At 58.5% G+C, this 12,779-nt stretch overlaps 1 protein-coding gene across 2 annotated transcripts in view; it reads left to right on the plus strand.

Moving 5' to 3' along the window:
• Positions 1 to 7,858, plus strand: part of ANKH (ANKH inorganic pyrophosphate transport regulator) — a 115,181-nt gene extending 107,323 nt beyond the window's left edge. For both annotated transcript variants that reach the window (XM_038535443.1, XM_038535444.1), the window contains exons 9-12: positions 3,074 to 3,203; positions 5,634 to 5,757; positions 6,213 to 6,312; positions 7,702 to 7,858. In XM_038535443.1, the coding sequence (XP_038391371.1) occupies positions 3,074 to 3,203; positions 5,634 to 5,757; positions 6,213 to 6,312; positions 7,702 to 7,815 (468 nt within the window). In that variant the 3' untranslated portion in view covers positions 7,816 to 7,858. The remainder of the gene's footprint in view (positions 1 to 3,073; positions 3,204 to 5,633; positions 5,758 to 6,212; positions 6,313 to 7,701) is intronic.
• Positions 7,859 to 12,779: the final 4,921 nt, after the last annotated feature.

Below are 12,779 nucleotides of genomic sequence, written 5' to 3' on the forward strand. Positions count from 1 at the left end.
AGGGAAGTGCATGGTGTCCCTCCCAGTCTCACGCTCACTGTCCTCCTGAAGTTATAATTACGTGGAGTTGCCGCCCTGCCCCGACCCTCCCCGAGCCGTGGGCGGGAACCTCCCCATTTCAGGCTGGCAGCTCCGCAATGGGAAAGATGACGGGGCCGCGTGTCCAGGCCGCTGGGTGATAAAGCTCTGCACTCTGGGTTGCTAGATCTAAGGAAGCATTTTCCCTTCACGTCAAAAATGGGGTGTGAGTGCTGGCATCAGGCAGGAGGGTTAAATGATTGTACATCTGTCATTTCTGAAAAGCAACGGAATATTCTTTCCAGATGCTGAAGAATGCATGATAGAATAAAAGCTCCACTACCTTTATAAGGGGGAACGTATTTATAATAGATCTTCCGAGATAGCTGAGAAAATATTTCAGCGCAACATAGTTAATGGGACCAGCCTAATTCCATGAAACTTAATTTACCCAAAGCCTAAAGGATGTTCTATTCTAAAATTTCAGCGTTCTGTTTTTACATGATTGTGATTCATACTGTAACATATTCACTTTCATTTTAAAGAAGAATCACTTGTACCTTAAGAAAAGGAGAGAAAGGAGCCCCTGGGGGGCTCAGTCGGTGAAGCGTCTGCCTTCAGCTCAGGTCATGATCCCGGGGTCCTGGGGGTCCTGGGATCAGCCCCGCGTCAGGCTTCCTGCGCAGCGGGACTGTGCTTCTCCCTCTCTCTTTCCCTCTGCCCCTCCCCACTGCTCCTTGTCACTCTGAAATAACTAATAAAGAAAGGAAGGAAAGAAAGAAAGATATTTGATGGAATTGGCAGGTGTTGAGCATTCTCTTCCAAAGTTGTATTACATTTTTTAATTCGGAGTTTGTTGAGCAGCTACACACGCACAAAGCTAAGGATTGTGGCCAACAGCCCTTCCCCTAGTCTGTGCGCCCCCCGCTCCCGAACTCCCAGACCCCCCGCCCCCCGCAGCTCTCTCCATGGATTCCAATTAGGGCAACCTCTGACGGCTGAGCTCTGATTCCCTTCTTTTCTTTTCTCTCTCTTTTTTTTTTAAAGATTATATTTATTCATTCATGAGAGACACAGAGAGAGGCAGAGACACAGGCAGAGGGAGAAGCAGGCTCCCTGCAGGGAGCCCCATGCGGGACTTGATCCCGAAACCCCAGGTCACGACCTGAGCCCCCCAAGCTCTTTTCTTGAAAAAATTATAGACCTTCCTGGACTTCATCTTTGTCCTGCTTATAATTTTTCTTAGCTTTCGTGTACTTGCCCTTCATTGAAGAAATGCCGGCAGCACCAGTGCAAACCCGCCAACCCAGGGGCCTTCCCGGCGCTTGTGGGACCTGCGCTGACCCCACCCAGGGACCCTTCCCCTCAGGACTTTTCCTTGAGATCCATCCTGTATCTTTTTTTTTGTCTGTGACTCCCTTGCTCTGGCAGAGGTAGCGCGGAGGCTTCTTGAAAGGTGTGTGTAGGCAGGAAATCCTCTGAGGCCTTGAGCGTCTGAAGACGTCCTCCTTCCAACACGTGAGATGGACGGTTTGCCCTGGCCCTAGGATGGGCGTCTCTGCTCCTGACCTGCTCCGAGTCTCTGCCCGCAGCAGGGAGCTCCCAGGCCCGGCTCTCTGCCCCCAGCCCCGTGGGCGCCCGCTCAGCGGTCCTCCTTCCTCCGCTCCGCTCCGTCCACCTGAGGGAGCCCAGGGTGGTCTTAAGGCCGCACCATTCAGCTCTCAGGTTTTCACCGTTCTCTCTTTCTGGAACTCGCATTATTCGAATGTGGGGCCTCTAGATCGCTCCTTTATTTTTTAAGCCCATTCTCATGTGCTTCCCGTGTCGCTGTCCTGCTCTGTCATTGTCGTAGATTTCTTCAACTTTATCTTGCTGTCATTTTGTGCATTTTTAATTTCTGATTTAATCTTTTAATTTTCAGAAGTGCTTTCTTATTCTTTGAATGCCTTTTTAAAATAACATTTCCATTTGGTCCTTGTTTCCTGGATGCAGGATCTTCTATCGCTCTGAGAGCGTCAGTGGGCCCCACCCCCCACCCCGTGTGCGCACGCCGGTCCGTCTCCACTTCTCCGCTTTGTCTCTGTTTCCTCCCAGTTTTTCCCCTTTGTTTTAGCCTCTTCAGCTTAGAGGCCTTCCTCAAAGGCTGACCTGCTCGTCCTCATCTTAATGGGCGGGCATCAGGAGCCGACTGGTGGTGGCTGGTCAGGCGCAGGGGTTGGTGCTCACCAGGAGCCTCCGGCCTGGGAACCCCAGGAGCCGCACAGAGGAAGACGACAGGGCCTTCCCTCCTCCCTGCCCTCCTCCCTTCCCTGCATGCCCGGCTTCTGGTGCCCTCGCCGCCCCTCTTAAGTTGTCCAGAGGTGAAGTTCCAGGGCCGCCCGTCCAGGAGCCACAGTCAGCAGCTGCGCACAGGTTGCTTGCTGTCTGCACTTCCCACCAGCCTGCTGTCGGCCCTGCCCTCGCCCCCACGTCCAGAAGGGCCCGTGGCCACACTTCCTGACGGCGGGGGGGGGGGAGGGAAGGGCTGGAGCAGCTCGCTGCCCGCCGCCACCCGTCAGGTAAACACGATCTGCTGCGTCAGCTGCTCCTTGCCCATCTGCTGCCCGGCAGTGCGCAGCGCATGGCACTTCCCTTGCTCCCGTAACTAGGCCTCGACAAGCCCCGAACCGCCGCTAATTTCAGCATCACTGTTGCCGGTTCCCCGAGGGGCGCATGTGCAGCGGGCCCCTCCGCCTGCCCATCACTGTAGGTGCTTCCGGGCCACTGCTCACTCTTTGGTTCAAGCCGTAAAACTCCCAGGATGGAGTGCGGTCGCCTGCGCCCACAGCTGCTCACGGCCCATAGGGCCCTCTGTGAGAGCTCACTGGGCCCCGCCAGCCCACGGCCCGCTCGTGCGTCCCCCTCTGCAGGAGGGTCCCCAGCGCGGGCCCGGAGGCGAGGACGGAGCAGGACGGGGCCACTGTGAGGACTGGTGGGCAGGCTCACCTCCTCCCTGGCCCCCCGGGGGCGTCTCCAGACACCTGCCTGGCGTCCTGACTGTCCCTTCTGCCCCCAGCTCTGCTTCGTGATGTTCTGGACTCCCGACGTTTCCGAGAAAATCCTAATAGACATCATTGGAGTGGACTTCGCATTTGCAGAACTGTGTGTGGTTCCCCTGCGCATCTTCTCCTTCTTCCCGGTTCCAGGTAAAGACAGAGAAGGGAAGAGAAGGTCTTGCCACCCTCAGGCCCGACTCGGTCTTCTGTCTTTAGAACGGTTTGCGATCATGTCCCCCCAGAACCATAAAATCTCACGGTGGATTGAAGAGGTGCCCCCATTACCCAGTGGGTGGCGAGTTCCAGAAGCAAATGGGACAGCAGCCACGCTGTGTCTTCAAGGACTGAGGCTGCAGACACGGGAGAAAGGAAGCACACCCAGGGGGACAACGTGAGGGGTTCTGGGGGCCACAGGGCTGCCCGTGCCCTGGTGGTGTCCAGGCCACACACAGCAGGGCAGGGCTTAAGATTCTTCGAGCTCTATGCTCCAAAGTCGGCTTTATGATACGGTATTTAAAAAATACCATAAAAAATAGAAGGTAGGCAGGCTGGTAAACCCTGCAGATGTACAAAAGCAGCTGGAGTGAAGACTCCGGGGGCAGGGCCGAGGCCAGGCGGCCAATGGCCAGAGAGGAAAACCTCTGTAGCCAAAAAGAAGCCCGTCTGAAAATTCCCAACCTGATCGGGTAGGCGGAGGCTTACCGGTGCTTTATTAACGGGAAGCGCAGGCTGCGGGACGGGGGTCAGCAGGAGCTGCCTTTCCTGCAACAGGTGCATCACACGCGTTTGTACACCTGTGTGTGATGCTCAGGTAAGCGCGTGTCACTCCCGCTGTTCCTGGAAGTAACTCGCCCAACTGGCAGCCGTGGCTGCCTCTGGAAGCGGGACGAGGGCCTGGGCGGGGACTGTATTCCCTTCCTCACCTTTTAAATTCTGTACCAAGTGGGTTTCGTTACTTATTCAGAAATTTACTGCCTGGGGCGCCTGGCTGGCTCGGACGGAAGGGCATGCCACGCTTGATCTCGGGGTTGTGAGTTCGAGTCCCATGGTGGGTGTAGAGATTACTTGAAAATAGAATCTTTCTATTGCCCAAATAATCCACTAAATCATTCCACCAGGAAAGCAGGATTGACAAAGCCCAAGTTGAGAAGTAGCCTTGGAGGAGGCCCGGACCTGTGGTGCCATCCTTGAGCTGGACCACAAGCACCCCTGCTCTTAGACGCCTCCCTGGGGCCAGGCCTCTCAGGTTGTGGGAGGAGTGGGAGGGCGTGGCCGTGGGGTGGAGTCTGGTCCTTGCCCTGGGGTCCCCACGGGAGCCAGGCTGCGGAAGGTGACCCCTAGAGGAGGATGCTTCCGCTGGAGATTGACACGTGCTGTTCCTTCCCAGACCCAGCCCGGCCCCGGACAACTCCAGCTGCAACTGGACTAGTTTCTTCCTTTGGTTTGGGTTGGGGTTTTTTTTTTTTTTTTTAAGTATTTTATTTATTTGAGAGAGAGAGAGAGAGAACGTGATTGGGGGAGGGAGAAGCAGTCCCCGCTGAGCAAGGAGCCTGATTTGGGACTTGATCCCAGGGTCCTGGGATCGTGCCCTGAGCCACCCAGGCGCCCCTGGACTGGTTTTTAATCTCTCAACTCACTTCTGTGTTGTAACGAGGGCTTCCAGCCAGGCGTCAGGGCCCTGTTGCCTTTACAACCTCGGGTTGAGGCCAAGCCGACGAGCATTCCAGTGTGCGCCCTACCCTCAGCCTCAGCCAGGCCCAAGGCCTCCACCTGGGGCAGACAGGGCAGCCCGTTAGATGAGGAGCACAGGAGAGTCTCCCTCCAAACGTACCCTGGACACGAGTGAACACTTCCGCCCCTCCAAGGTCTGCCTGGCGCTGCCCACCCTAAACAGAGGACCAGGCCACAGCCTCCAACCGCCCCTTGCAGTTTCAGACCAAATCTAAACGTCCTCCTGCTGGGGCCTGTGCTTCCCACGCTGCCCGTCCCGGCAGCCCTCTGTGCCCAGGCCGGGCACCCCCACCCTGCACTTCGCTAGCGTGGATGGGGGACAGTGCGGGAGGGCACTGCAGACCGAGACGGGGCGGGCACTTGAGGGAAGGGGAAGAGGAGATGGCCAGGGTGCCCCCGCCTTCCCTCTCCCTGCTCCCCCACCCTCCGGAAGATGGGGCCTCTGGTCCAGCTTCCCTCCTCACCCGCAGTCAAACTGGATGGCCGGCAAGTTGTCAGTGTTCAGTGTTTTCTCTTCTAGAGAAGAGACATCAGAGCATGAGGCAGGGCTGGGGAGGCAGGGGCAGGGCTGGAGGAGCGTCCCAGGGGCCAGCAGGCTCAGCGAAGACGGATGGGGGCAGTGACAGTGGAGAGGGGCAGCTGCCTGCAGGCCGGGTCGGGGTTACCCGGGGCCCAGAAGCAGGGTCAGGAAGCCTGGCAGGAGATGGTGGTGGCCAGCCCAGGGCGGCGGCAGCCAGGCCTGTGTCCTCACCCAGCACCCCACGGCCTCGGGTATGCTGGCGAGGCAGGGGGAGAGGCCGAGGACCAGGAGAAGCAGGGTGTCGCTGATGAGTCCTTTGTGTCCTTCAGTCACCGTGAGGGCCCATCTCACCGGGTGGCTGATGACCCTGAAGAAGACCTTCGTCCTGGCCCCCAGCTCCGTGCTGCGGATCATCGTCCTCATCACCAGCCTCGTGGTCCTGCCCTACCTGGGGTATGCTGTCGGGGGCTTGGGGCTGTGGGTCCTTCTGCCACTGAAGTACGTCCCCCAAGTGTGTCTACAGTTAGAAGTGCTGACTGAGCCCTCCTTTCTCTGTTCAGCAGCATTCTAGAAGGGTACTTTTGTGGTCAGGCCTCACTGAGCACCTGCTGCAGGCGGCAGGGCGGGAAGGACCAAACACCAGGGAGCAAGGGCGGTGACCCCGCCCTCAGAGCCCACCTCTGCCCGGAGTTGGCGGGGAGGGCGGGGGCCCAGGTGCAGCCCCGGGAGGGTGGTGGGGGCGGCTCACCCCGCAGCCCCAGGTCCCGCCAGGTGGGGGCTCCTGTCCCGCGCAGGCCTCACCAGGGCTCTCCTGCAAGCTCCCTTCCCCGCCTGCACCCTGCCTGCATCTCTGCCCGTCTGTGCCTCCGTGTGGCTGACACACGCGGCCCTTGTGTTCTCCTCCACAGCGTGCACGGGGCCACCCTGGGCGTGGGCTCCCTCCTGGCGGGCTTTGTGGGAGAGTCCACCATGGTTGCCATAGCCGCGTGCTACGTCTATCGGAAACAGGTGAGTCTAGCCCCAGACCTGCACACCTGCCCCCGGGGGGACACCATGCCGGGGAGAGGGGGACCTGAGTGGCTCCCTGAGGGCCCCGGGGGAGGCGGCCAAGGCGGTGGCACCTCTTGTTCACACCTCACTGCGGCTGGACGCACCCTGTTCACGGGAACCCCAGGGACCCTCTAGGCCAGAGCACCTGGGCCCCAGGTCAGGGTGGTAACAAGGGGACCCACTGTTGCACTAATCTGTGGAGTAGTATGGCCCGGGAGTGACAGCCAAGGGATGCAGCCCCGTGGCCTAGTCCTGCCTGGTCTCCCGGGGCAGCTGTATGGCCCGGGAGCCACCGAGGAGGACGCAGCCCTGCAGCCTGGTGCTGCCTTGGGACAATCTCAAGTTATAGACACTGAATAATGATTGAACGGTGCCAGGACGTACTCAAAAGGTGCTTCCTGTTGCAAGCCTTCCATCCTCTGAGTCCTTATCCGCTCAGACTTTATTGCTGAGGAGGGACCAATCCAGAAAATGTGGGGGGTCAGGATGCCCTCTCCCCTCCGCAGAGCGTCTCCTCTCCTCAGCCTCCGGCCCCAGGCCCCTCCAGGAAGTCTTCCCAGCTGCCCACCACGCGCCGCACCCACCTACACACTGGGCACTCTGCACCCTGAGCACGGAGCTCAGTTGTCCTGCAGGGTCGCCCACCTGTTCAGGGGTTTAGTCCTAAGACCATGACTAGGGAGCAGGACGGACTGGGTGGGGGTGGAGACGGGCGGGGCCGAGCATGGGTGCCGGGGCTCACCTGGGTGGTCCCCCAGCCGCGGCAGCAGGTCAAGGGCTGAACTTGGGAGACGTTTGGGCCCAACCAAGGTCGGGGTTTTGCTTGCATGTGAGATTAAAGGAAAGAGGGGCGGGGCCCAGAAGTGTCTATAATTACGGAAAGGTTCATTGGGGCGGATGAGAGGGGAGAGAAGGCCGATGGGCTCGGGCAGGGGCCGGGCGTGGCAGGAGGTGAGGACCGAGTCCTTGTAGCTGACGCCAAGGAGTGGGGGGGGCCCTGGAGAAGGGGAGCCCCACGGAGGAGGGGGCGGGGCGGGGCCGAGTCCTGCAAGGCCGGCGCGGGGAGCAGGGGGAGACCAGCCTGGGGGGGGGGGGGGGAGGGGGGGAGGGGGGAGGGGGGGAGGGAGGGGGGGAGGGGGCGGGGGCTGCGGAGGGAGGCGGAGGCCGCGGGGAGGGGGGGCGGGGAGCGGGGAGCCGGCGCCCTGCACCCTGCGCGGCGGGCCTGGAGGCCTGGAGGCCTGGAGGCAGGATGGGCCGGAGCCGCCCGCCAGGTCACCCCGGGGCGCGGGGCCCCCTCCCTGCCCCGCCCCGGCTCCGGGCCGCACTCAGGCGTCCTCTTGGGTCTAGAAAAAGAAGCTGGAGAGCGAGCCGGCGGCGGAGGGCGAGGACTCGGCCATGACGGACATCCCGCCGGCGGAGGAGGGCGCGGACGTGGTGGAAATGCGGGGGGACAACGACTGAGCGCGGGGCCCGCGGGCGGCGGGGGCAGCGCGGCCACGTGACCCCCCCCCCCCCCGACCCGCCCGACCCGGGGCCGCGGCTGCGCCTCCCCTCGGACAATCTGCGCCCGCTGCGGCCCAAGGACGGCGGCCGCCCCCCCCGACCCCCGACCCCCTCCCGCGGCCACCCCCGGCGCCCCCGCTGCCCCCCGGGATCGCGCCCCCGCAGCGGCCCCGCGCGAACGCGGACGGGCACACGGACGGACTCACGGACACACGGACGGACGCGCGGCGGGGCGGGCTGCAGAGCCCCGGGGGTGCAGGGGTCGGGCTCGGGGCTCGGGGGCTCGGGCCGCGCCCCGGACCGCACCTGCCGCCGCTCGGCGTCCCCGGGGAGGGCCCGACCCCCGCGCCCCGCGCCCCGCGCCCCGCGCCCGGTCCGCTTAGTCCCAAAGGGAGGGAAGCGCCGCCCCCTGCCCGCCCCAGCCCGCCCCAGCCCGGCCCCCCGCGGCGACACACTTTGTAGCGACGGCGGAGGCGCGGGGACACCCCGGGAGACACATTTGAAATCCACGTAGTGCAGTCTATTTTTCTAAGTTTTGGAAAGCGGGTTTTTTTCTTTACAAAAATTATGGACACAGTTCACTAAATTCTTGATTTAGTCAAAATTCCTAGACGGAAAGAACCTAAACACAAAAATATTTTAAAGATATAAATATATACTGTATATGTTATGTAATTTATTTTAGGCTATAATACATTTCCTATTTTCGCATTTTCAATAAAATGTCTCTAATACAATACGGTTGATTGCTTGTGTGCTCCCCAGACTTGCAGTTGAGACGTATTGTATCAATGAACATTGTATGTTATTTACAGCAGTTTTGGAGTCTGTCGTTTGTATATAAATGTAAGGATCAGTACGCGACAAGACAACTATTTTTCGTTATGGGTAAGGGTGGGAATGGGGCCAGCCGGCCTAGACAGCAGTGGGAATGCAAACATACACTGGAAGGGCCAAAGAAGGAAAGAAAACAGACAAGCCTTGTGTGTTCATTGTTCTCAGTACGTGTAACCATATTGTTCCTCGTTAAAAAGCAAAACAAAAAAGAACGTGAGGGCATAAAGTCAGCCACGAACATCACAGGGCCGCATCCACATCTCCGGACAAGTGACCTTGGGTGTGCCCACCGTGGGGACATACTTCTCGGCTTCCTCGGAGAGACTTCCTCCGTATCATGAGTGCTGGAAACTAAGACGCGGAGCTCACAGGCGGTGCAGGGGCAGATCTGACAAGACGGGGGGGAAAAACATCTAATTGTATCAGCTTTTTAAAAGTACATGACTAGAAAATTAAACAGCAGTATTTTTTAACATGTGTGACTATCTCATGCTTGCGGGGCTGGAGCTCAGAGATCAAATTGTGAAAGCCACTTCTTCCTCTCTCTAAAAAATGGGGAGAGAGCAGCTAGAGACGCCTCATGATGCAACTAGAGCACGGGCCTCAGGGACCCATCGGGGGTGAACATCACAGGCGGTGAATATGTGGCTGCCCAAGGGACACGGGAAGCCACCCACACCCAGACCACGATGATGACAGACATTGTAGATGTCGTGTCCAAAACCTTCCACCTGGAAGCACGCCGACCCCCCGCACTTCCTTCACTTGGGCTTAACTCGCGGCCTGACACACAGTGGCCTGTCTGCATCCACCCTAACCCACTTTCAGGGGTGGGAGCAGCACCCCTTTTACATTGCCTACCAAAGATTTCCCCCGCAGGTTTCTTCTTAACTGCAAGTCGCTCAGCTGACAGATAGGATGAGAAGGGCGTGCTGCCTACGAGAGCCACGGGTCAAGGACCATGACAAGCCCAGCGTGACTTTAGAGGGCGGAGGACTGCCTTGGGGGCAGCTCAAAGCAGGCTTTCCACCCTGAGGGTGTTCCCAGGTCGGAGCAGCTGCTTCTGTGGCCTCTCTGCTTTTTTGAGGGTCATGCGCCAGGTCGTTCTAAACATGCAGGTGCCGTCTGCTCTGTTCCACTTGGAGCGTGGTGGCCCCGGGCATCAGATGCCCAAGACGTGAGCAGAAGGAACCAGGCAAGGCTTGCTCCAGGGAAGTCGGGAGAGGGTTGGACCTGTTGGTCGTGAGGCTCAGGACGTGCTGTGAGGTTTGGACGTTGGCCTCTCTGGGACTCTGACTTGGGAGTGGAAGGCCGTTGGTGTACGTCGGGCGGCAGCCGGGCATGGCCTCGAGCTGCCTGTGTTGGGTCTGTCTTCTTCCAGAAGTCGTCTCGTTCTGCGTTTTGTTTCCTGTGTCAGCCCTGGCAGGTGGCTTGGCTTTGGAAATGGCCACGGATGGTTGATACCCTTGGAAAGAGCAGCTTTCAGGGCTGCTTAGGTGGTACCAGGTGGGGCCAAGGAAGGCTTCGGTAGGGTAGCAAACGCACGTTCTCAAAAACTCTTGGAGTCCAACCGATAAATGACTTCTGGGAGGTGCGGAGGGCAGGGGCCCAGGAGGAGGGACGCCCCGGGGAGGGAGGGGCTCCACCGAAGCCCAGCTCCATCAGGCTGAAAGTTCTCCAGACCCCATGGCACTTCCCAACCAGGGTCCGGCTCCGTGGTCCTCACAAGCAGCCTTTTCTGGATCTCCTTCAGGGTTGGGATAGTCATTACATCTCCCAAATACGACGGAAGTTCTTCAATGATAGCTTAGAGTTAAGAAGTAAATTTTTAAAAAATACAACTCAACAGCTCCCTACCCTCATTGTTCCCCATTTGGGGTGTTTTCTTACAGGAAAGGAGGAGGAGGAGGAGAGTAAGGGTTTTTTGTTTGTTTGTTTTTGGTATTCTTAGTTTCTAGAAACAAAACAATTTAAAGACTCAGTAGTTCTCTGACCAGCTGTATTTTTTTTCCTTTATTCAGACTGAAGTGGGAGAGCCCAAGAGGTTGTGGTTGTAAGAGAAATAGTATTTATAATCTTGCAATTAAATTACAAGACCTTGAGAAGTATTTAAAAAATCTTTCTACCTCAGCCAGTCTCTAAGAGGCCAGTGCCCAGGACAGCACATGCTGTCGTGTTCCAACCAGCCACAGCTTCTGGCCTCCTGTTTGCAAGTGAGCTGACCCCTAAACAGAGAATGAAGGTTTCAAAGTGAGGCACAGCCCAGTACAAGGGGCCTTTCATGTTCTAAGTCCCGCCCCCCTTGGGGTCACCCAGCTTGCGATGGGCAGGGCTTCGGAAGGTGGGGACAACTGTGTCCCACCTGCAGCCAATTCCCTGAGACCCACCAGCCCCCGCCTCCCTTAGGCAGCCACCCTCACCCAGGTCTGTCATAAAAAGCCCGCGAATCATAGAAAAGCATGCTTTCTGAGCAACGTGTTTAGTAAACATTTGAGATGCTTCTCTGGTTATTTTGAGTCTGTATTTCTGTCATCTGAAGCAGCAAAACATCACATGATTCATCAGCTGATCTAACCACACATCAGACAGGATGTAGAAGCAATCTGAAGACAAACGTACAAAGAGGCCCTGTTGCCTGGCCTTTTAAGGGCAAAACATCTAAAATTAACTACACTAATGTTCAAAGTGAGATAAATGTTATTATGTAATGAAAATAACCCAAACCTCACTCAGAGGTCAGGAGAGGTGTGTGTGTAGCTTACTCTCTGATCTCAGCAGGGAAAAGCAGTGGAGAGGAGATGCTCTGAGTGGACTCTCTTCCTCGGGGCAGAGGTGAAGTCCTAGCAGTCTCCTCTAAGCAGGACACCAGAGCTCGGCCTCCAGCTGGCAGGGTGTTGGCCAAGTCCAGGTGACTCGGAAAGATTTTTTCCCTCTGCTTCACGTAGCATCAACCAGGGTCCTGAAGTCTGCACAAGTCACGGGCTTTTATAGCCGGCAGGCTGCTACACACGGGTCTTACCCGGTGCCTCTTTCTAAGTGAGGTCATGGAACGTGAGTGCACTTGGCCAACAAGACTTAGCGCAGCCGGGCGTGCACACGGAAACACACGAGACCTAGGAGTGCTTTTTGTGTCTGCAAGTGTACGTGGATTCCGTAGGTTAAAGAACGCTAGAGCCAGGCCGGCCTGCCTGGCCTCGGGGAAGTTAGTGGCCTGCGGAGGTCGGGGGGCACCGGGAGGCCCAGCGGCAGCCGCTCCCCAGCCCTGCGCCGGGGACGAGAGGTGGTGCCTTTGGAGTCGGGCCCCACTGTGGCCAGTGGACTCCGGTTCCCCGAAGCGTGGGGCCGTGAACGTGGGGGCCCCACGGCTTGGAGGAACCTGCCATAAAGGTGAAGTCCCGACCGGCCCGGTGGAACAAAGGAGTAGGGTATGTGCCAGCACCTGTCCCGGCCGTAGGGAGGGCCGGTCACCACAGAGCAGTCCCCAGGGGCCCCATCCACAAACTCGCTCCCTGCAGCCTTGATCTGCTTGGTTTGCTTCGTGAGGCTTTGAGAGCACAGACACCCAAAGCTGAAATGCCCAAGGAGCTGGCCGTGGAGCTCCAGAAACCCTGACCAAGCCTCCCCTGGGACCGTGGGCCACGGCCCGGCCTGTGCTCCTGGTTTAAGAGAGCTTAGCCGCCGCGGGTGTGGCGCACGACGGCCCACAGGTCTCACAGTGTCCCCGCCTCACGCTCGTCACCTGCACAGCGAGAGGCTTCGGCCGCTACCGCCGAGGCTCCCTCCAGGGCTGGCACCCCGTGTACAGTCCCGGATTTAGAACACGCTTCGGGATCCTGCAAGTGGAAAGACAGAATCACCGCAGTCTTCCCCTCAGACGTGAACATTAGCAGCAATCCGGGATCCATTTTAACAAAATGAAGTCTACTGGGAGTCATTCCACGTGTGCGTGCTTGTCAGTGTACCAGCTTTTCGGTTTCACGTCAAAACTGGGTTTGGGGATCCCTTGGGCGCTCAGTGGCTGAGTGTCTGCCTTCGGCTCAGGGTGTGACCCCGGGGTCCTGGGATCGAGTCCCACATCGGGCTCC

The sequence above is a fragment of the Canis lupus genome, chromosome 4 (genome assembly GCF_011100685.1).
Source record: "Canis lupus familiaris isolate Mischka breed German Shepherd chromosome 4, alternate assembly UU_Cfam_GSD_1.0, whole genome shotgun sequence".
Classification (NCBI taxonomy): domain Eukaryota; kingdom Metazoa; phylum Chordata; class Mammalia; order Carnivora; family Canidae; genus Canis; species Canis lupus.